The sequence below is a fragment of the Sapajus apella genome, unplaced genomic scaffold (assembly GCF_009761245.1).
Source record: "Sapajus apella isolate SASKATOON/1434 unplaced genomic scaffold, GSC_monkey_1.0 scaffold29, whole genome shotgun sequence".
In the NCBI taxonomy this organism is placed as follows: Eukaryota; Metazoa; Chordata; class Mammalia; order Primates; family Cebidae; genus Sapajus; species Sapajus apella.
In genome coordinates this window covers 22,839,902-22,862,673 of record NW_022436969.1, presented here as the reverse complement: position 1 = coordinate 22,862,673, position 22,772 = coordinate 22,839,902, and the positions used below count along the sequence as shown (strand labels likewise).

General features: G+C 47.7%; 1 protein-coding gene across 1 annotated transcript in view; it reads right to left on the bottom strand.

Moving 5' to 3' along the window:
- Positions 1 to 13,276: 13,276 nt before the first annotated feature.
- Positions 13,277 to 22,772, bottom strand: part of IMPA2 (inositol monophosphatase 2) — a 57,222-nt gene continuing 47,726 nt past the window's right edge. Inside the window, exons 6-8 of the mRNA XM_032293413.1 lie at positions 17,092 to 17,200; positions 16,244 to 16,395; positions 13,277 to 13,815 (exon numbers count right to left, since the gene is read on the bottom strand). Coding sequence (XP_032149304.1) covers positions 13,700 to 13,815; positions 16,244 to 16,395; positions 17,092 to 17,200 — 377 coding nt within the window. The 3' untranslated portion in view covers positions 13,277 to 13,699. The remainder of the gene's footprint in view (positions 13,816 to 16,243; positions 16,396 to 17,091; positions 17,201 to 22,772) is intronic.

Below are 22,772 nucleotides of genomic sequence, written 5' to 3'. Positions count from 1 at the left end.
TCTATAGAAACAAATACATAAAAATGTGGAAGTGGCTTTGGAATTTGGTAATGGGTAGAGACAGGAAGAGTTTGGAGGTACATGCTAGAAAATCCCACCTCGTTATGAATGGGCCATTAATGGTGATTCTGGTGAGCCTTTGGGAAAAAAAAGAGGAGAGCTGCAGAGAAAGCTTTCATCTTCTTATTTATTTATTTTTTGAGACGGAATCTCACTCTGTCACCCAGGCTGGAGTGCAGTGGTGTGATCTCAGCTCACTGCAACCACTGCCTCCTGGGTTCAAGCAATTCTCCTGCCTCAGCCTCCAAAGTAGCTGGGACTACAGGCACATGCCCCCACGCCTAGCTAATTTTTTGTATGTTTAGTAGAGATGGGGTTTCACCATGTTAGCCAGGCTGGTCTCAATCTCCTGACCTTATGATCCACCTGCCTCAGCCTCCCAAAGTGCTGGGATTACAGGTGTGAGGCACTGCGCCTGATTGCTCTCTATTTTTTTTTTTTTTTTAACTTTGCTTTCAGTTCTGGATACAAGTGCAGAATGTGCATGTTTGTTACATAGGACACTATTGGTGGGAGTGTAAATTAGTTCAACCATTGTGAAAGACAGTGTGGTGATACCTCAAGGATCTAAAATCAGAAATACCATTTGGCCCACCAATCCATTACTGGGTATATACCCAAAGGATTATAAATTATTTTACTATGAAGACACATGGATAGGTATGTTTATTGCAGGACTAAAATATTTACAAAAGCAGAGTTGAAACCAGCCCAAATGCCTATCAGTGATAGATTGGATAAAGAAAATGTGGCACATATACATCATCTTCTTAAAAAATACATAAATAGGCCAGGCTCAGTGGCTCACACCTGTAATCCCAGTACTTTGGGAGACTGAGGCCAGGAGGACCGCTTGAGTCCAGGAGCTCAAGACCAGCCTGGGCAAAATGATGAACACCATGATATATTTTGGATATTTGTCCCCACCCAGATCTCATGTTGAAATGTCATCCCCAGTGTTGGAGGTGGGCCTGATGGGAGGTGTTTTGATCATGGAGGCAGATCCCTCATGCTCCCAGTCTCTCTCAGTCTTGCAATCACAGTGTGATGTGCCTGGTCCCCCTTTGCCTTCTGACATGATTGTAAGCTTCCAGAAGCCTCCCTAAACAACAAGCAAATGCCAGCACCATGCTTCCTGTAACCTGTAAAGCCTGCAGAACTGCAAGTCAATTAAACTTCTTTTTTTATACATTACCCACTCTGAGGTATTTATTTATAGCAATGCAAAAGTGGCCTAATACACCCTGCCTTTAAAAAAAGTGAAAAAAAAAATAGCCTGCATAGTGTCATGTGCCTGGGGTCCCAACTGCTTGGAGGCTGAGGCAGGAGGATCACTTGGCCCAGGAGGTTGAGGCTGCAGTGAGCTATGATTGCACCACTGCACTCCAGCCTGGGTGACAGAATGAGAACTAGTATTGAGGAAAGAAAAAATACATGAATAATCACGTTACAGAATGTTGGTAGAAATATGGATGACAAAGGCCATTCTGATGAGGTCTCATATGGATATGAACTCGTTAAGGGACAGTGGAGAAAAGGCAGTCCTTATTACAGAGTGGCAAATAACTTGGCTGAATTGTGGAAGGTAGGGCTTGTAAGTGATGAAGTTGGATATTTAGCTGAGGAGATTTCTAAGCAAAGTGTTGAAAGAGCAGTTTGGTTTCTCCTGACTACTGATAGTAAAATGCAAGAAAAGACAAATGAATTGAAGATGGATTTGTTAAGAAACCAAAATTTAAGGATTTAGAAAGTTTTCAGCTTGTCTATATCACAAAAAATGAGAAAGCGTGTGTAGAAGAGAAGGCTAAGGGTGTGTGGACTGGCCATCTGGTAAGATTAGTGTGTGTGTGTGAACCACAGACCTAATCAGCAACCCCAGCAGAAACACTGCCAGTCCGACATGAAGGGATGGGGTTGGCACAGGATGAATGAAGGCTATCTTTTTAGATCTTACAGGACTGGATCATAGAGCTCTTAGGCTGCAAATATGCACTATTCCTCAGATCTCAAAGGTGATTCAGAGATCAGTAGAGCTGCCACTCCCACCACAGCCCCAGGCACAGGCTCCAAAGGCAAGGCTGCCTCCAGCTTGGATGGAAAGAGACCAGAGTCCAGCAAAGCCCTGTAGGTGGAACCATCACCTTGGTTCCTGTAAGTGGGTGCTGGCTACCTTGAGCCCCAGGGTGGGGCAGATACCACCAGGCAGAGCTCCCGGATGCCACTCCTGCCCAGCAGTCACAGGTGTGTACCCCATGCCCAGCAGAGCTGCACATGTGAGCCCACTGCTCCAGTGGGTCCAGAGGGCAGAGCACAGAGCCAAAGAGAAACATTCTTGAGCCCTAGGGTTAAATGGAATTTGCAGAGCCTACTTAGTCCTGAGCTTGGCAAGTGTTTTTGTTCTTTTCTCCTTTTGCACTGGAGATCTCTGATACACACATACTCCACCAGATCCTCAGTCCGGCCAGGAAGTATCTGAGCTTGAGTCTCTCTTTTATTTGCTGGAGCTGCAGGTATAGAGCAGCACGGTCCATCTTGCACCCAGCATTGTTCAACCCAAATGTCAGTTGCAACAGGAGGAATAACCCAGAGCCCTGGAAGCAACCGGGTCCCAATGATCAGTACAAGCTCTGCTCAGTGAATATGGATTCCAGCATACTGAAAACAGAAGGCCCAACTTTCTAGATGAAATGTTTCACCATAAAGCTATTTAGACTGGAGGACTTTCAGAAGCTATCTGCACAATTTCCCCCTTACCCAGGAAATATTGTTCTTCCAAATGCTTGAAATCACATTGATTATTGTGGTGAAGATTACACTAATTAATAAATATCTGAAACTTGGGACGAAATAAGATCTAATGGAATTTACCTTGCTAGGTTTTGAACTTGCTTGGGTGACCTCATTCATTCCTTCTTTCCTGCTTCTGCCTTTGGAATGGGAATGTCTATTATATTCCTGTCTCACTGTCAGAGGAGTTTGAACCAGAGTGAGTCCATTTTGAATAAAGGCTGGGTAAAACGAGGTGGAGACCTGCTGGGCATCATTCCCAGAAAGTTAGGCCTCTTTAATCACAGGAGGTTTATGGTTAAGGGAAGAGGTTAATAATATTTAACAGATCCAGGACTTAAAAGACCCAGGAAATATCTTAAGAACAATTAGTTTAAAAATTGGTTTCTCAGATATAGGTGATGGGGAGGAAGGCAGCAAATCACACTGCCATGTGTGTACCTACGCAACAATCTTGCATGTTCTTCACATGTACCCCAAAACCTAAAATGCAATTAAAAAATTGGTTTCTCTTTAAGGATAATATAGATTCTCACAGAAGAGAGTAGTTACACAAAGATTAGCCATCCTTTTTCACAGCGCTTATGATAAGTACAGCACATCCGCTTCATGTCTTTTCACTTTGTTATACATAAACAGGCACTGTGACTAAGATGGGCACATTCCTACTCTTGCTTTTGGGAACACCCTGCTCTATGGAGAACCATTCTTTTATTCCTTTAATTTCTTAATAAACTACTGTCACTTTTTTCTGTGAACTCATCCAAATTCTTTCTTGGATGAGGTCCAAGAACTCTCTTGGAGTCTGGATCAGGACCCCAGGACCGTTTTGTGATAATAATTCTATTGTATTTTGGAAGTACATAACTTGCTTGGTTTCACAGGATCACAGCTGGAGAATTTTGCCTGGGAGTGACTCATACCTTGAGTCTCACCCATATGTGATTTAGATATTTATCTTTTATTTTCATTTTTTGGAGACAGGGTCTCACTCTGTTGCTCAGGGTGGAGTGCAGTGGCACAATCTTTGCTTCCTGTAGCCTTCACCTCCTGGCTGAAGTGATCCGCTCACCTCAGCTGGGACTACAGGCCTTATTAAAAACAAGTAGTTTAGACAGTTCCTCTTCAAAGTGTTTCACTTTGTTACAAACAAGGTGTTCTTCCCCAAGAGGTTTTTACTTCCTTGTACTGTCTGTCCCGAAGTCTTATTAACCTGTTCTTTGTCTAAAGTAATCTTGCCTGCCAATCTATCAGCCCCTCTGGCCGTGCTGTGCTCAGGCATGCCCTCCAAGAAATCACCCCCTCCCTGCTTTAACAGCTTCCCTAGCAGAGACACTGACCTTCCTGCCTTCCCACTGTTGTAACCACATTCCTGCACTTTTGAAGCTAGCCAACCGGGTGCAGCTTAGATTGTGCAGTCCAACTCCAGCCAATGGAGGCAGGACACAGTAATGGGGACAGGCTGCATTAGAAATAATAAAACCCCCTGCTTTCCTTTGTTCTGGGTACTTCTGCATTGCTCCATATGCGAGACACACCCTCCTGCAGGAGTAAATTTGCTTTGCTGAGAAAATTTGTGCTTGAGTGCTATCTTTTGCAGCACTGAAAATTTATTTCTAACAGGCCTGCACCACTACTCCTGGCTAATTTTTAAAAATGTTTGTAGAGATGGAGTTTTGCCATGTTGTCCAGGCTCATCTGGAACTCCTGAGATCAAATGATTCTCCTGTCTCTGCCTCCCTAAGTGCTGAGATTACAAGTGTGAGCCACCATACCCAGCCTAGATGATATTTAGATGAGACTTTGGACTTTAGATTTTAGAGTTGATGCTGGAATGAGTTAAGACTTTTGGGGTTATAGGGCTCTCCCCACCCCCACAAGGGAAGGCCAGATGGGGACAGGACCAGGAAGAGTGCCCTCACCAACAGCCTGAACATGCGGGCCCCTGCAACTTTCCAGAACGGTGAGAAATCAATGTTTGTGGTTTATGTCATCACCTATGGTAATTTGTTTATTTATTTATTTTTTTGAAACAGACTCTGTTGCCAAGGCTGTAGTGCTGTGGTGCAATCTCGGCTCACTGCGACCTCTGCCACCTGGGTTCCAGCAATTCTCTCAGCCTCCCAAGTAGCTGGGATTACAGGTACCTGCCACCACACCCGCCTAATTTTTTTATATTTTTAGTAGAGACAGGGTTTTACCATCTTGGCTAGGCTGGTCTTGAACTCCTGACCTCGTGATCCACCTGCCTGGGCCTCCCAAAGTGCTGGGATTACAGGCATAAGCCACCTTAGCCAGGCTGACCTATGGTAATTTGTTAGATCAGCCCAAAGTGACTAAGACACTTCCCCTAGGTCCCAATAGTTATCTGTTTAGGATGAAAGTTCTCTTTTAGAGAATTTTTAATCCTTTCAAATGCAAAAGCTTTTCCAAACCAAAGAATCTTTCCAGAGGTATATCTTTTGTAAATGTGACTTAAAACCAATAAACCTGTTTATGGCTGAACCATGGATACCCCAGGTGTCCCCATAAAAGGTGCAGAAGCTGCAGCCCCCATGGGGCAGAGTCAACTCCCAAAGATAGCCAGAGAGAAAGAAAGCACAGACCCTCGTTGTCACAGGCAGTACAAACAGTGTTTGTAGAAATTTGGGCCTCTGGTCTCCCACAAGCATGAGCTGCCTCCAGTCCCACAAACCTGCTAATCCATATACCAGGCTGGTGATACTGAGGTGGGACTTTCCTACTCAAGGCAATGAGAAGACAGAGGACGGCATCCCTTGCGGGCTGAGAGACCTTATTGAGAGAAAGTCCCATGAGAACTGGGACAGTTGGACAGAAAAGTATTGCTCATGCAGCCCCTGCCTGACAGACAGCCACCTCCAGACCCAGGCCAGGGACCCACACTCCAGCCAGTAGAAAGCCAGGGAGAGAACACTCCCACCAGATCCATGCCATGCTGTTGGGACACAATAAGAGAGAAGAAGAATTTTGTTGGACTGTTAAGAAATTGGTACCCACAGCAAAACTGGTCCAAACAGATGCTGGTTCAGTGAGAACCGTAAGCTCACCCGTGTGTGAGGCTGGGTGAAGCTGTAGGCTGCTGGGACCCGTGGCTGTGCTCTTCCCTGTGACCATCCTTCTACAACAAATGCCAGAAAAGACAGAAGAAAGCAATGGCTGTCCCTGGGAGGAAAGGACCCAACACACAAGTGCTGAAAACCACTTTCACATGAGTCACCCAAAGAACGAGCCCTTCCAAAGGTGTTCTTCTACTAACTCATATTTGGATTATTTTGAGCTGAAGATAATGGAGGATCCACAGATGCCTAAAGAGTTCTCTGTCCTCTCATTTTCTGCCTGAAATCAGATCATAAATGTCTCTTCGTGAAGGTGGCATAAAATACCTCAAGAAGGTATCTCCCCCACTCCCACCAGTAAGAGAGCAGCTCTTATCACCAGAGTCAGCACCAAGATGAGTCTACATAAACTAGCCCTTCTGCAATAGCCTTGTCTTCCATCACCTTCCCCAAATTCTCCCCAGTCACTTCCCGGTGCCTTATCCTCCCTCAAGGTCAAACCCTCTTCTTTCTTAAAGTTAACAGCCCCAGGCCGGGTGCAGTGGCTCACGCCTGTAATCCCAGCACTTTGGGAGGCCGAGGCGGGTGGATCGCGAGGTCAAGAGATCGGGACCATCCTGGTCAACATGGTGAAACCCCGTCTCTACTAAAAATACAAAAAATCAGCTGGGCATGGTGGCGCGTGCCTGTAATCCTAGCTACTCGGGAGGCTGAGGCAGGAGAATTGCCTGAACCCAGGAGGCGGAGGTTGCAGTGAGCCGAGATCGCGCCATTGCACTCCAGCCTGGGTAACAAGAGCGAAACTCCGTCTCAGAAAAAAAAAAAAAAATGTTAGCCCCTGAGTCTCACTGCTTCTTTGAATTCCACTTGTTTTCTGTGAATTCCTGTGTACATAAACACTAATAAAAAACGTATACTTTTTCTCTTCTTCTTACTTTTTTTTGAGTGTAATTTGTGGGTCCCCGTTAACTGAACCTAAGATGGTAGAGGAAACATGTTTCCTCCCCACCAATATATCTCTCACTTAATCTTTAACCTATGAATAGGTACCAAGATTATCAATGTTTCACTGCTGATGAAACTGAGGCACAGATAATGTAAAAATCCTGTCCGAGGTCTCACACAGCTAGTAACCGTATTAAATAAAAGATGATTAGCACATTTAGTCAAGTCAAGTTAAATTAGGATTTTTCCTAGTGTTCTGGGAAGATTTTGAAAATAAAGCCATGGCCTTGTTCTTCAAGTATTTATTTAATTGGCAACACTCATTACCATCACAAAATTGCACACATCAGTGTCCAGAAGCGTAACTCGGATTCTGTCTTACGGTTAACCAAAACTGATCAAACGGTTTTCTAAAATCATTATTGTAGCCATGAAAAGACAAAAGCAATGCCTCTTGTCAAAGCAGAATAGCCACAGAAAGCAAGAGCTTACCTCAGAATCAATCAGTAACTCCTGAAAAACATCCATCCAGGAAAAAAAAAAAAAAAAAAAGGCATGGCTTTTGGGAAGAAGACACGAATTTGAGACCTGGCATGAGGAAGTGTGGAGAGGGAAATGGGTCTAAAATACTATTACATTATAAATTTAACACTGGCCAAGTGCCATGTGGAAAGACAGATGAAGGACTATGAAGTAATTCAAACTGATTTGCTCAGACGGTGAAGACTGAATGTGTTTGTAAAAGCTTGATACATGGACAGTTAAATATGTTGATCACTGCATTTTTGTAATGGCTGATCGTTGATGTATCTTAAAACTTGTTTAAGGCATTACGGTATTTTTCTGCAACAATTAATATGAGGATTTGTGCTACAAGAGTTAAAATATATGCTATTATTTGTTTGGTTTTTGTTTGTTTTGAGGCTGAGTCTTGCTCTTGTCACCCAGACTGGAGTGCAGTGGTGCCATCTCGGCTCCTGCTGCCTCAGCCTCCCATGTTCAAGCAACTTAACCTCAGGATCCTGGGAGAGTAGCTGGAACTACAGGCACGCGCCACCACGCCCAGCTAATTTTTGACGGGGTGGGGTAGGGGTGCCGTCCGCGGCCTCCCGCGCCGCGCAGTTAGTCAGCACGGACAGCAGGGGGCGCGCTGCCCTTAGCAGCGCCCAGCGACCGCCTGCGCCGCGTGGCGCGGGTACCGGGTCTGGGCGGCGCGGAGCCGTGGATTGCGGAGACAACCCCCAGCGATGGCTTGTCCCAGCGAGGCTGCTTCGGCCAGGGCCCGGGGAGGCTGTTCCCGTTGTGCAGCCCAGAACTCCCTGAGAGTGAGGAGAAAGCCCCGGCTTCCAGGGGGGTCCGCTTGGTCCTGGGAACGCGGCCGTCACCCCCGTCAGTGACTGGGTCGGAGAGCGCGGGTCATCAGAGCGCAGTGGGGGCGCCCTGGGGGAGGTGCTAGCGGCGCTTGGGGACTGCCCGGGGCACCGCGTCGTCCCCGACAGCGGCGCCGATCCACGGGACCCCAGCCCCTCTATCCAGCCCCAGCCCTGCCTGATTCCGGCCGCGGGGACTCAGGATGGGCGGCTTGGGGGCGGCCCGGGGCCTTGGAGACGTGAACGAGGTGACAGGGACGCTGGGGCCACCTGCCTCTCGCACCGCGGCAACCAAGTGCCCTCGTGATTTGAAGAAGGGGGAGACAGAATCGGAGACCAAAGCATCTGAAGGCCGCGCTGGTGGATCGAAGCCACAGGGAGGAGACGACGAGGCGGCACTCCTGTCTGAAAGAGCCTTCCTTCTACACCTGCGAGGACGCGCCTTGCAGCGGTCCACGGGGAAGCTGCAGGACAGGACCCAGTCCCCCGGATTCCTCTTCTTCAGGGGCCCTTACAGCGTCCACACAGCAGGCAGCTGGGGAGGGAGGAGCCAACTCATACCGCCACGTGTGGAGGCCGCCCAGTCCGGAAGACTCATTCCACGCAGGAACCAGTCTCTCCAAGAGTCACCATACCCAAGGAAGCCCATAGCATAGCTCCCTTCCATTACTTAGTGATGATTCCTCCCAAATCAGCTTCCCTTGCCAGCCAGGAGCTGTTTTCACCATAGGCACTTATTGCCTAGTAGGCGGCTGGCACATTCCACCTTCCCCTTCTGCCAGGAAAACAGGTAGGAGGCCAACTGCATTCAGTTCAAATAATGCAAAAAGGGAAACATTGTTAAACTTTTGCACATGAATATTGCTTTTATTAAAATCTAGAGTTTTTTTTTTTTTTTTTTTTTGAGATGGAGTTTAGCTCTTGTGGCCCAGACTGGAGTGCAGTGGGGTGATCTTGGCTCACTGCAACTTCCACCTCCCCGGTCAAGCAATTCTCCTGCCTCAGCCTCCCAAGTAGCTGGGATTACAGGTATGTGCTACCACGTCAGGCTGGTCTCGAACTCCTGACCTCAGGTGATCCACCCACCTCAGCCTCCCAAAGTGCTAAAATTACAGGCCTGAGCCACCGTGCCTGGCCTAAAATCTGGAGATATCAAACCTAATTGTATCTATATTCTCTTCTTTTACAAACTGGAAAAAAAAACAGTTACTCTACAGAACATGAAAACAGAGACATATCTCAGTGGCAATACATGTTAAGGGCTTTAATTCAATTCCTGTTGTTGAAACCCAAAAACAAACAAAAACAGAAAACCTTCGTGAAAGCTGCTGCTAACAAAATGGAGCCGCTTATATCAAACTCCAGCAAAATGGAGTGGGGGGAAGGCCATGAAGAAGCCCTCACACCCACATGCCTGAAACAGGACTTATCCCAACACGTTCCTGCAGGTAGCCAGCATCAGGATTTATTGTAAGGACTTCTCAAGGCCGCGGTATTCCAGATCCACCACTAGCATGCAACACTGACCTGGCAACAGCTGCCTCCACCGACACACAGAGCCAGCTCCTGCAGTGAGCTCTGTCATGTAGGACGCTTGTTTCAAAGCAGCTCATGTGCACATCTATTTGTCTTTAAAAGATTCTTCTTTGGCTGGGTGCGGTGGCTCATGCCTGTAATCCCAGCATTTTGGGAGGCCAAGGTGAGTAGATAGCTTGAGGTCAGGGGTTTGAAACCAGCCTGATCAACTTGGCAAAACCCATCTTCACTAAAAATACAAAAATTAGTCAGGCAGGAGAATCACTTGAACCCAGGAGGCGGAGGCCACAGTGAGCCGAGAGCACACCAACTGCACTCCAGCTTGGGTGACAGAGCAAGACTCCGTCTCAAAAAAAGAAAAATACTCCTCTTTGCCATGACATCCCTGGATATGCCCTGATCCATCATCATAGCACACACATCCCGAAGTGCAATCCCTTGCCTAGTCCAAAGCGAGCCCATTTATTCTGGAGATCCTTGTCTGAGCTTTTTAGGCTAATGCCTGTACACTTGCTACATGTGGTAACTCACAGTTACTAATACCTCAGAAAAACTCCTCTCTAAGCCAAGGAGGCTAGCAGACCTGGCCCTCCATGCCCAGGCAGGCTTGCCACTTGGGAGGGGCTGGGAGCTACCACCCTGTCAAAGGCAGAGGTCTTGGGACCACGTGGTGGCATTCCAGACCTATAGGTGGGGAACGAATAATTTCATAGCATGGAAACTTCCAGTGGGCAGCAGTAGCAGGCCATTCTGACCCTTTCTGAGACGGCTTTTGGGGAACGTGGTCCAGGTGGTGAATGTTACACACCCAGCCAATGCAGGTCTGAGGACAGACCGTTCTTGGGTGGGGCAGGAGATGGAGGATTGCCAGCCGTCTGGACCTAGGCAGGGGATATGAGGTGGCACACCATCCAACCTGAGCAACTCATGTCCCTGCACACTGGCTCCTTCCCCCAAGGTTGGCAGAGGATTCCCTGTCCAATGCCATAACTTTTCTAGTGTTGGATGTACCAGACATGCCTACAATCTACCGCAAGACTAGTGGCTGGTGGGACCTGGAGGTCAGAAGGTTGGGCCACATGATTCCTAAGGGACACCCCCTTCTGATATTCCATTATTCAGTCCGAGAAGCCCACAGGGAACTGCCAAAAACCTTCAAATTACTTTCTGCATAGATGTATCAGATCATTCTACTGAAGGGCAACCCTGTGGCATGACTGACAACCATGACATTCTCACCGAATCAAGCTACACCTGCCACCTGAGGGCTTCCTCTCCTGTCACTTGATGATGGTTAGAAGCAGCTCTCCCGTAGAAGGACTGACAGACACAGTATCACAAGTACCCTCCCTGTGTCCAGCACAAAGTTTAGACTGCTCCGCCTGGTGCCCAAGGCCTTGAGTTGGCCCATGGGTTTTTTGATTTTTGGTGGTTTTTTTTTTTTTTGAGACAGAGTTTTGCTCTTGTTGCCCATGCTGGAGTGCAGTGTCACGATCTCAGCTCACCACAACCTCTGCCTCCCGGGTTCAAGTGATTCTCTTGCCTCAACCTCCCAAGTAGCTGAGATCACAGGCGTGTGCTACCACATTCGGCTAATTTTGTATTTTTAGTAGAGACAGAGTTTCTCCATGTTGGTCAGGCTGGTCTCGAACTCCCGACCTCAGGTAATCCACCCACCTCAGCCTCCTGAGATTATAGGCATGAGCCACCTTGCCCAGCAGCCCATGTGTTTAAGCGTCACCTCCCCGAACCTCCAAGCAACAAGATGCCTCCTGCAGCCATGCAGAACCAAATATGTTCACCCCACTGCAGCCCTAGCCATTTCTCTCTGCCTCCATCTGAACATCCTGCTCCAGATCCTTTTCCCCTCTACACTCACATCTCCAGCTGGCCTGTTCGGTGCTGTCACGTGGGCGCTGCCAGCCTGCAGAGTCCAGGGGGTTCCTGGCTGGCAGGGCTCCTGTTTACCCATGTGTCTGCTAAGATGGAACATGTGACACGTGACTAGTCACAAACTGAAATCTCTGCTCCAGGAGGCCCTCGTGAGATGCCACACTCTAGGAAGCTGTGTGGCTACTTCTTGCTTAGGAACTTGGGTGCTGGCGTCACCCCTTAGGATCTTCCCGTTCCCAGAGGCCAGCAGCATTGTTCCCCTCTTCCTCCAACTTCAGGTTCAGATTTAGGCCTCTGTCCAGCCTGGCTTAGTGACGGTGGCCCTGCCCCACAGGCTCCACACTCCTGGCTTTGAAGCTGGAGTTCCAGATCTTTGCAATAGTCCCTTCCTTTCATCCTCTAGGTCTTCATCTTTCATCTGTGTCACCTGTCTCACACTCACTGCTTTTTGTTTTTTTTTTTTTTTTTTTTTCTCGAGACAGGGTCTCACTCTATCACCCAGGCTGGAGGGCAGTGGTGCAATATTGGTTCACAGCAACCCCCGCCTCCTGGGTTCAAGCGATTCTCCCACCTAAGCCACCTAAGTAGCTGGGATTACAGGCGCACACCACGATGCCTGGCTATTTTATTTCTTTTTGAGACAGTCTCCTTCTGTCACCCAGGATGGAGTACAGTGGTCTGATCTCAGCTGACTGCAACCTTCGCCTCCTGGGTTCAAGTGATTCTTGGGCCTCAAGCCTTCCAACTAGCTGGAATTAGAGGCACGTGCCATCATACCCAGCTGATTTTTATATTTTTAGTAGAGATAGGGTTTCATCATGTCATCCAGGCTGGTCTCAAACTCCTGGCCTCAAGTGATCTACCTGCCTCAGCCTCCCAAAGTGCTGGGATAATAGGCGTGGGCCACTGCAACTGGCCAAGGCTTCTTCAACTCTTAAACTTCAGAAAAGATACCTGGCCAACCAGTTAATATCCTCATTAGAATTATTCTTACATACGATTCTGCCTCCTAAAGAGAAACAAATAAGGCCCAGTTTCTCCTCTTTAAACTGATCAGATTGGTCAGTCATCGTGATTCAATCTCAGCACTTTGGAAGGCTGAGGTGAGAGAATCACTTGAGCCCAGGTGTTTGAGACCATCCTGGGCAACACAGTGAGACCACATCTCTACCGAGAAATTTTTAGAAATTAGCCTGGCATGGTGGTGAGTGCCTGTGGTCCCAACTCAGGAGACTGAGGCAGGAGGATCACTTAAGTCCTGAGGTCAAGGGTACAGTGAGCTGTGATCACACCACTGCACTCCAGGCTGGGAGACAGAGCAAGACACCAACTCAAACAAAAACAAAAAAACCTGATCACAGAAACAATAGCTTTCAGAGATTAGTTTACTTTTGTCTGTCCTGTGTCTTGGGTTCTGAACATCACATCTTAATTACTGGGGTCGCCTTCAGGATGCTCATCAGAGGCAGGAGTCGGCACACAGTAGGCTTTGGGTTTCATTCGCAGAGCTTCTTCATTTGAGAGCATAGATCCACAGCAGTGGATGAGAGCCACAGAGTTGTTTGGGAAGCAGATGACACACTTATAGAGGAAACAGATACACAGAGGGCCGTTATTTTGATTTATTGCATTCTGAAGTACCCCGCGGGGAAGGGCCTGAGAACAGTCTGCTTTATCAGCAGCTCTAAAGCCTTATTACCTGAGATTTATATTCTGAGGGGGAAAAATCAAGATTGGATTATCAATACATATTTCACAGGAGATTTGCGTTTCGGCCCTGACAGAAGAACGCGTACTAACCTGAAAAAGGCTACATGAGATTAAAGAAAGAAACAGCTTAACACCAAAAATCCCGGTGAGAGAGACATGGATTTAAAAGGCCAGCCACTCACTGTAGCATGGCAGCTCCCTCTGGGGTAGCGAGGAACAGAGCATGAGCCACTGGCATGGAGCGTGGGCCACCAGGGCCACCTCCCCAGGAGCCCACAGTAGCCTAGGGAGGCCTTGGGAGCAGCTTTGCCTCAGCTGCGGTCACTTCTCATCGTCCCGCCCATAGTTAATCGTCTGTAAGGCCTGAGCTATGAGCATCGCCATCTCCCGGGTGCCAGCAGCAACCACTCTGCAAGCCATGAGGTCGAGGGGTCCACCTGGGGACAGAGAGGGAAAGAGCCAGGCACCCAAGTTACCAGAGAGGGCTGAACAATGTTGTATAACAACTTACCCACATGCACACAGCACAGGAAACGGCACATGGAACTATGCCCAAGCCCCAACTCAGGTGGTCTAGGAGTGAATCTGACAAAGAATAGAGGGATGGAGCCTCTCCCGCCCCACCCCAGTGTGAAGGCAGTCAAGGGCTGCACAGTACAGAGTACAGCTCTGAAGCTGCCACTGCCTTAGAGGTGGAGAACCTAAAGTCCTAAGAAATGCAAGTGATGGGCTAGACCCGAACAGGGGAGCTACCCTTCTCAAGCTTGACCATGCAGAGGGGTCAGCCAGGGCTCGTGAAACAAAGGCTCTGCCTGCCCACAGGTTCCTGGGGGTGCACCACTGCTGTGGGGCCCACACTCTAAGCACCTGGGGCAAGACAGTAAAGCCCTGCATCTTCCTGGGGGATGAGAAACAGGTCTAACTACATGGATGGAGACCCTCTTTCACATACATGAGCCTTCAGGTGTTCTAGTGGTAAAATCCAAAGTGATGGGACCTTTAAAATGTGGAATGGGGCTGGGTGCAGTGGCTCATGCCTGTAATCCCAGTACTGTGGGAGGCTAAGGTGCACGAATCATGAAGTCAGGAGTTCGAGACCAGTCTGGCTGACATGGTGAAATTCCTTCTCTACTAAAAATACAAAAAATTGGCCGGGCGCGGTGGCTCAAGCCTGTAATCCCAGCACTTTGGGAGGCCGAGGCGGGTGGATCACGAGGCCAAGAGATCCAGACCATCCTGGTCAACATGGTGAAACCCCGTCTCTACTAAAAATACAAAAAATTAGCTGGGCATGGTGGTGCATGCCTGTAATCCCAGCTACTCAGGAGGCTGAGGCAGGAGAATTGCCTGAACCCAGGAGGCGGAGGTTGCGGTGAGCCGAGATCGCGCCATTGCACTCCAGCCTGGGTAACATGAGTGAAACTCCGTCTCAAAAACATACATACATACATACATATATACATAGATACGTACATACACGTGGAATGGACCTGCCTAGTCCTGCTGCTGATGGCTGATACCTCTTCATTTTTATACCCTACTGATAGCTCAGTCAAGCCCTCTGAAAGGACAAACAGGAAACACGTAGAAATCAAATTACAAAAGATCTGCCGTCCATGCCCAATAGATAAAAGTGAGCCACAGTGTTTCTGCAAAAAGCTGGGAGAGAATGGGATCTGATGGATTCACCTGGCTTATCTGCCTGAAACTACGTGGATATAGCAGGCAGCACAGAGTTAGGGGCTCACTTACGCTCCCAGGAGCTCAGTCACGGGGCCTCAAGTGACCCTGAAGCAGAAGGAACAGTCATCTGCCAGAATCATTCTGCAAACTCTACTGGACACTCATGCCCTGTGCTGATACTGACCCAACACCAAGCTATGGGGCCTTGCGGAAGAAGCTAACCTCAGAAATTTGGGGACCGTGATACCTGCTCTGCCCACCTCACTGGATTCTTGTGGGAGCCCTTAGAAAACTGTCACTGGCTGAAATTCCATGGCTCAGGCTTGTAACCCCAACACTTTGGGAAGCCGAGTCAGGTGGATCACCTGAGGTCAGGAGTTCAAGACCAGCCTGGCCAACATGGTGAAACCCCATCTCTACTAAAAATACAAAATTTAGCCGGGCATGGTGGCACGTGCCTGTAATCCCAGCTACTCGGGAGGCTGAGGCAGGAGAATCACTTGAACCCGGGAGGTGGAGGTTGCAGCGAGCTGATATCGTGCCACTGCACTCCAGCCTGGGTGACTGACAGAGTGAGACTGTCTCAAAAAAAAAAAAAAAAGAAAGCTGTCAGTGGCGTGTAAATGGGAAGTGGCAGTGCTGCTGCCATCTGGTCAAGATATCCTGATTCAATGGTGGAAAAGGATGGCAGGAAGGAGGTCAGCCTGGTGCAGGCCTCCACTATCATGGCACCCTCGCATGCTCTCAACAACAGAAACTGTGGCCAAGCATGGTGGCTCATGCCTGTATTCCCAGCAGTTTGGGAGGTCGAGGCAGGTGGATCATGAGGTCAGGAGTTTGAGACCAGCCTGGCCAACATGGTGAACCCTCATCTTTACCAAAAATACAAAAATTAGCCAGGTGTGGTGGTGCGTACCTGTAATCCTAGCTACTTAGGAGGCTGAGACAGAACTGCTTGAACCAGGGAGGCAGACAGTTTCAGTGAGCTGAGATCAGACCACTGCACTCTAGCCTGGTTGAGAGCAAGACTCTGTCTCAAAAAAAAAACAAAAACAAACAAAAAAAAAACCCGAAAAACCCCAAGGTGGGAAATTTAGTAAGTGGGGACCTCAGGAAGTGCCCCACCCACGGTGTCTCTCTGTCTAGTTTCTGCTGCTGCATCCCGAGGACAGGATAGCTCACCCGAAGTGTCTATCACGATGCCACCTGCTTCTCTGATGATGACTGTGGCAGCCGCCAGGTCCCAGCAGTGCAGGCCAAACTGGTAATAGGCATCCGCAGCCCCTGAGGCCAGGTGGCAGAGGGCCAATGTGGAGCTTCCGATCACTCGGACCCTGGGGAGAGGGAGGGGAGGACAGATGCAGGTGGGAGTAGAGCTTTTGCTGTGGTTTGCAAGCTGACTTTAGTCATGTACCCCGGCTGAGCATGTCCCCTAGTGAAAAATGAGGCATAGCTCTGCCACCAAAGCTCTGGAGGCAGAATGTAGGGCCTGGAGCCGCCCACCAACAGGAGGACACAGCCAGACACAAATGTTCTGTGCCGTGACAGCTCCCAGCCAACCTGGCTACTGAGCACCTGAGATGCAGCAACCAGAGAACTGAATCCTTCCTCTACTGAACATGCCATTAAGTGTCAGTGGCCTCACAGGGCTAGGGGTCACAGCACAGCCCTACTGGGAAGGCGAGTGACAAAGAGGATTCATTGGGCTTCGATAAACCTGTCTGATGCCAAGTCCACTTGGGAAGGACTTTAAGTACTTGCACCATTTGCTGGCTGAGCTGCATGAGGTCAGTTCCACGGATTCTGATCAGAAGGGACACAGGTGCCCACCCATGACCAGAGGCCTGGCTATTTAGGAGCATCTACTTCGGGCAGGTGCCTCACGGGGCTTGCCTGAGCCTGGTGTTCATGTGCCCCTCCTACTTCTTCCATACCAGGCTTCCTCCTCAAATCCCGAAGGAGTTTTAGCAAGCCCACATTCCGTTCTTCCTCCTCTGGCCGCAGGGTGTTCCCTGAACTGAACATCGTACCCATGTGCCTTGGCGTGCAGCAGCTGCTCCATGTTACTCAGGAACAGCTTCAGGGTCGCAGGGTCACGCCTGGGGCCAATTTCTGTCAGAACCAAGGCCTTTGAGAGATCTGTAAAAAAAATAAATTTCCTATCACCAGAAAAATCAAGTCTTGGTTCTAACTAAGGAGTGCAGACTTCAAATGTGCCTTTCTTTCTCATAGTAAGGATCATCTTTTGAGCGGTTCATGCTGAATGCTTTTCTGATAGCTATGTTGAAAAGTAAGGATGGGCCCAGCGCAGTAGATCATGCCTGTAATCCTAGCACTTTGGGGGGCTAAGGAAGGAGGATCACCTGAGGCCGTGAGTTTCAGACCAGCCTGGGCAAGATGGTGAGACACCATCTCTACCAAAAAAATTAAAAATAGCTAGGCATGGTGGCACTCGCCTGTAGTTGCAGCTAATGAGGAGGCTGAGGTGGGAGGATTGCTTGTGCCCAGTAGTTCTAGGCTGCTGTGAGTCATGATTGCACCACTGCATTCCAACCTGGCAGGGATGGAGCATGGCCCTGTTTCTTAAAAAAAAAAAAAAAAAAAAAAAGAACAAAAAAAATCACCATCATTCAATCAAAAAGAAGAACAAAATGACTCTAAACTGGGAATACTCAATGCTCAGAGGGGGAAAATACCTCATCAATCATCTAGCTGCTGCGATCACTAAGATGGAAATATCATTTTCTTGGAGAAAACAACTTTTAAATAATGCCGCTTTGGAAAGGGAGGCTGCAGGAATGAGCTCTCTGGAATTCATGGCCTGCCATTTATGTAACAGTGGGCGAGGCTGCCAGGGCTGGCAAGCCTGACTCAGGGTGGGACGTGACTGGGATTCTGCTCCTGTCCCTGACTCACTGCTGGGGATCCGAGCAGTTTGTGCTGGCTGTGCCACACACCCAAACACAGCAAAACCCCGGTCATGTCCTATCAGGCCTCAATGCTCGGGCAGGACATAGCCAAACCAGGTGTGCTCAAGGACAAAAAAAAGTCACTCAGCAAGTCGGGAGTAAACAGCTTCTATCACATTACTTCACTAATGGGCCCAGTTCTGTGTCACCACTTCCAAATCCTCCTCTCACCCAGGAAGTCTCTCAGCCAGAATCCAAGTCCAAGTGCCCCTTTTCTTCTATGGAGCTCTCATTCTACACCTTAAAAATACTTCCTGCAAAACACCTGGCTCCACACCAAACCAACCCGCCCTCAGGAGGTCCAGATCGATCATTGCTAGCCACGCCCAGCACTGAAGCTGAGCTATGACGCACTCCTGGCCTGGGACTGGGCAACAGGCCCTCCACAGATGCCACCCGAGCCCTACAGCTGCCACCTACAGCTCGGCGGCTGCTCCAGGTGCTCTTTAATCCAAGCAGGATCTGCAGACAGCCTCCAGCTAACCCCTCCATCCCTTACCCTCCAAATCCCACCCTCACCTGGCCACAAACAGAGATGGTGTTTTTTCCAGGGGGTAAAAAAAGAAAAGCTTCTATTGAAGAAAAAGACATCAGCAGGCCAAGGCTGAGTGGGCACTCAATAAACAGTTACTGAATGAATGAGTGTGTTCCTTCAAATGCCAGCACTCAAGAAGGTAGGATTAGAGTCTTTGTTTTGGTTTGGTTCATTAAATTACTAAGATTTTAGTTTATGGGAGAAATGTTTGGGTCAGTAGAATTTTGTTGGCTAATCTAAGAATCTAAATAGTATATACAATACTGATTTTGGGCAAAGTAATACTGAATTACAAATATTTTAGTTAAAAATGCTCTTTTGGGCCAGCCAAACAAAAGGTGGCTCACATCTATAATCACAGCACTTTGGAAGGCTGAGGTGGGCGGATTACCTGAAGTCAAGAGTTCAAGACCAGACTGACCAACATAGAGAAACCCCATCTCTACTAAAAATACAAAACTAGCCGGCATAGTGGCGCACACCTGTAATCCTAGCTACTCAAGAAGCTGTGGCAGGAGAATCACTTGAACCTGGGAGACAGAGGATGCAGTGAGCCAGGATCACACCACTGCACTCCAGCCTGGATGACAGAGGGAAACTGTGTCTCAAAACAACAATAATGAGACACCTCTACACATCTATTAGAATGGACAAACAACGCTAACTACAACAAGCACTGCCAAGGATGCAGACCAACAGGAACTCTCATCCATGGCTGGTGGAAATGCAAAACTTCAGAGGATAACTTGGCAGTTTCTTACAAATCTAAACATACTCTTAGGTACAGCACAGCAATCGTGCTCCTTATTCACCCAAGGAGTGGAAAACTTATGTTTTTCACATAAAAACTTTCACACCAGTGTTGAGAGCAGGTTTATTCGTAACTGCCAACACTTAGAAGCAAGCAGGGTGTCCTTTAGCAGGGAGAGAGGGAAGAGGGAGGAAGAGGGCAAGGAGGGGGATAAGAGGAAGGGAGGAAAATGAAAGGGAAGGAGAAAAGGAAAAAATGGGATGGCTTGCATGTTACTTTAGACAGGAAATCAAGGAAGAATGAATTGTCCCAGAGGAGGCCATAGGGGACAAGAAAGTGCAGTGGCAATGATACCCTGTCCAATCCTGCCCTATTTCTAATTTACTCATCTAACTTCAAATCTTACACATGTGCATACACCTACGCAAACACAGTGCTTTTTTCTTTTCTTTTTTTTTTTTTTAAGACAGAGTCTCACTCCATCACCCAGGCTGGAGTGCAATGGCGCCATCTTAGCTCATTGCAACCTCTGTCTCCCGGGTTCAAGCAATTCTCCTCTCTCAGCCTCCCAAGTAGCTAGGATTACAGGCGCCCACCACCACGCCTGGCTAACTTTTGTATTTTTAGTAGACACAGGGTTTCACCATACTGGGAAGGCTGGCCTCAAACACCTGACCTCAGATGATCAACCCACCTTGCACAGTGCTTCTTAAAAAGTTTTATAGGTTATTCTGTTGCTTGCTCTTTCAATATAAAAACATCTCATACATCTTCTGCCATCAGTCCCTCACTCTTAGCAGCTGCACTCTATTCCATCCAGTGCAACAACTGCAATTGATGTCAACGTTCCCCTGAAGACGAACATTTTCCATTTTTACTATAAACAATGCGGTCAGAAATATCTTTTCTATAGAGGTATATATAGTCATACTGATTTTTTTTCAAGAGAGATTAACACAGTGGGATTTCTGAGTCAAAGGGTGTCTATATTTTAGGTTTTGATATAATTTTCCAAATTACCCTCTGGAGAAGCTGAATCAATTGCACATACGCCCCCCTCAACCCCACTGGGCTCTGAGGGATCCTGTGCTATTTCCAAGTCCCTAACAGGCAGGCTCACTCTGGAGATACACTCTACGAGTGATTTTCTCTGAGCAGTAAAGGCAGTGAAATCCTAACACACAGGGCATTTCCTGGCACCAGTGTTAATGACCCTGGGAAGAGATGAAGGAAGACACTGAAGATTTCCCCCCTGGAACTAAGAGCTGAACAGCCAATTTCCACTGGGAGATAAGCACCTACTCTTAAAGGCCTCACCCAGTCTCCCCACACCTGAGGGCAGAGATGAGCACAGGGTGGGCGAGCAGAGGAAAGTCCCCTGGTGCCAGCCTAGACAGGCAGGCACTCCCCATGCCAGGGCTGGTGCAGGAAGGGTAGGGATCTTTCAACAAAGTGCCTTGGGGTATTTCACAAAGGGAAGTTAATTCGTGTGTAGGAAACAGAAATTTTTCACTTGTTCACACGGTCACTAGGCCCACAGTCTTCCCGACAGGCCTGTGTGAGCACTTCCCAACCTCCTGTGCAACAGATGAGGAACCCAAGCTTGGAGAAGTGACATGAGCTGCTCAGGCCACGGAGCTCTTACATGGTGGGGCCAGACTTGTCTGCTGATTTTGTGAAGGCAGGAGTTTATTCCATACTTTCCCAGTTTGTGAAAAGCTTGCTCTGAATCTAGCACCTTCCTCTTCTGGCCTCCCTGCATTAATTCCTTCTCATTGTTGCCAACATACGTTTTCCCAAATGAAATCAAGAGCAGAGTATAAGCTGGGTGTAGTGGCTCAAGCCTCTAATCCCAGCACTTTAGGAGGCCAAAGCAGGCGGTTCATTTAAGGCCAGGAGTACAAGACCAGCCTGGACAACATAGGGAAACCCCATCACTACTAAAAATACACACATACACACACACAATTAGCCAGGTGTGGTGGCACACATTTGTAATCCAAGCTACCGGAGAGGCTAAAGCACAATTGCTTGAACCCGGAAGGCGGAGGTTGCAGTGAGCCAAGATCATGCCACTGCACTCCATCCTGGGCAACTGAGCCTGAATGTCGGAAAAAAAAAAAAAAAGAACAGTATAAAGAGAACAGAATGTAAAGGAGGTCTGAATGTTGTCCTCTAAAGGCAAAATGCTTTCTGCCATTTTATTTTGCCCCAGATAAGGGGAAAAAAACTTATGACAACCCCTACTTAATTCTGTCTTATATTATGATTATTTCTGACTAGTTACGCACAATTACTATGATTTTTGTATTGCATTACCCTTTGTCCTATATTTACTATATTTTAGGTATTAAACGCTAATATATATCTTTTTAATTTCAAATATTCTGTGATTTCATGTGTGGCAGGGAACAGGGAGTTACTGCTTAATAGAGTTCTTTTTGGCAGCAAACATTTGGGAAATATATAGTGCTGATGATTATATAACATTGTGACTATAATTAATGTCATTGAATTAGGTATGCTTAAGAATAATTGGAATGGAAAATTTTATTTACATACATTTTACTACAATAAAACTAGTAGATTTTGAAATAGCGCATCTCTGTATATTCTTTCAATAAACAGATTTTAGAATGAAAACGAATAGTTGGTGACTTCCGACCGTTTGGAAACCCTTGCTCTGGTTGGGCAATGCTAAATTAAAATACCAGGGTGTCAAAGAATATGCTGTCTTAAAAGAAACTTTACAACTCAAATGATGAGAGAAGTAATTTGTGAACACTGCAATACATACTCATGAGCTGGGCATGGTGGCTCATGCCTGTAATCCCAGCAATCTGGGAGGCTGAGGTAGGCCGATCACTTTGAGGTCAGGACTTCAAGACCAGCCTGGTCAACATGGCGAAACCATGTCTCCACCAAAAATACAAAAATTCACCAGGCATGGTGGCATGTGCCTATAGTTCCAGCTACTCGGGAGGCTAAGTCTGGATAATCACTTGAGCCCAGGAAGTAGAGGCTGCAGTGAGCTGAGATCAGCCACTGCACTCCAGTCTGGGTGACAGAGCGAGACTCCGTCTCAAAACAAAACAAAAAAAGAAAAAATAAATATGTACTCGGAGCAAGAGGCAGCTGTGCTTTAACGCCTAGAAAACATACCTGTGGGCACAAGCTGGTTTTGTTGGATATATAACTTCTGTGACCACATTTTCATCAGTGTGTTGTTTTGGAGGTTTTTTTGAGACAGAGTCTGGCTCTTTTTTTCCTAGGAGTAGCTGTTAATGGGCCATTCGTCTGAAAGAATCAGGACATGTCTATAGATATGTGCACTGGTATCTGTGTCTATAGATACATGCACCTGAACACACTAGCTCACACCTATAATCCCAGCACTTTGGGAGGCTGAGAAAGGAGGTTCATTTGAGATCAGAAGTTTGAGACCAGCCTGGGCCA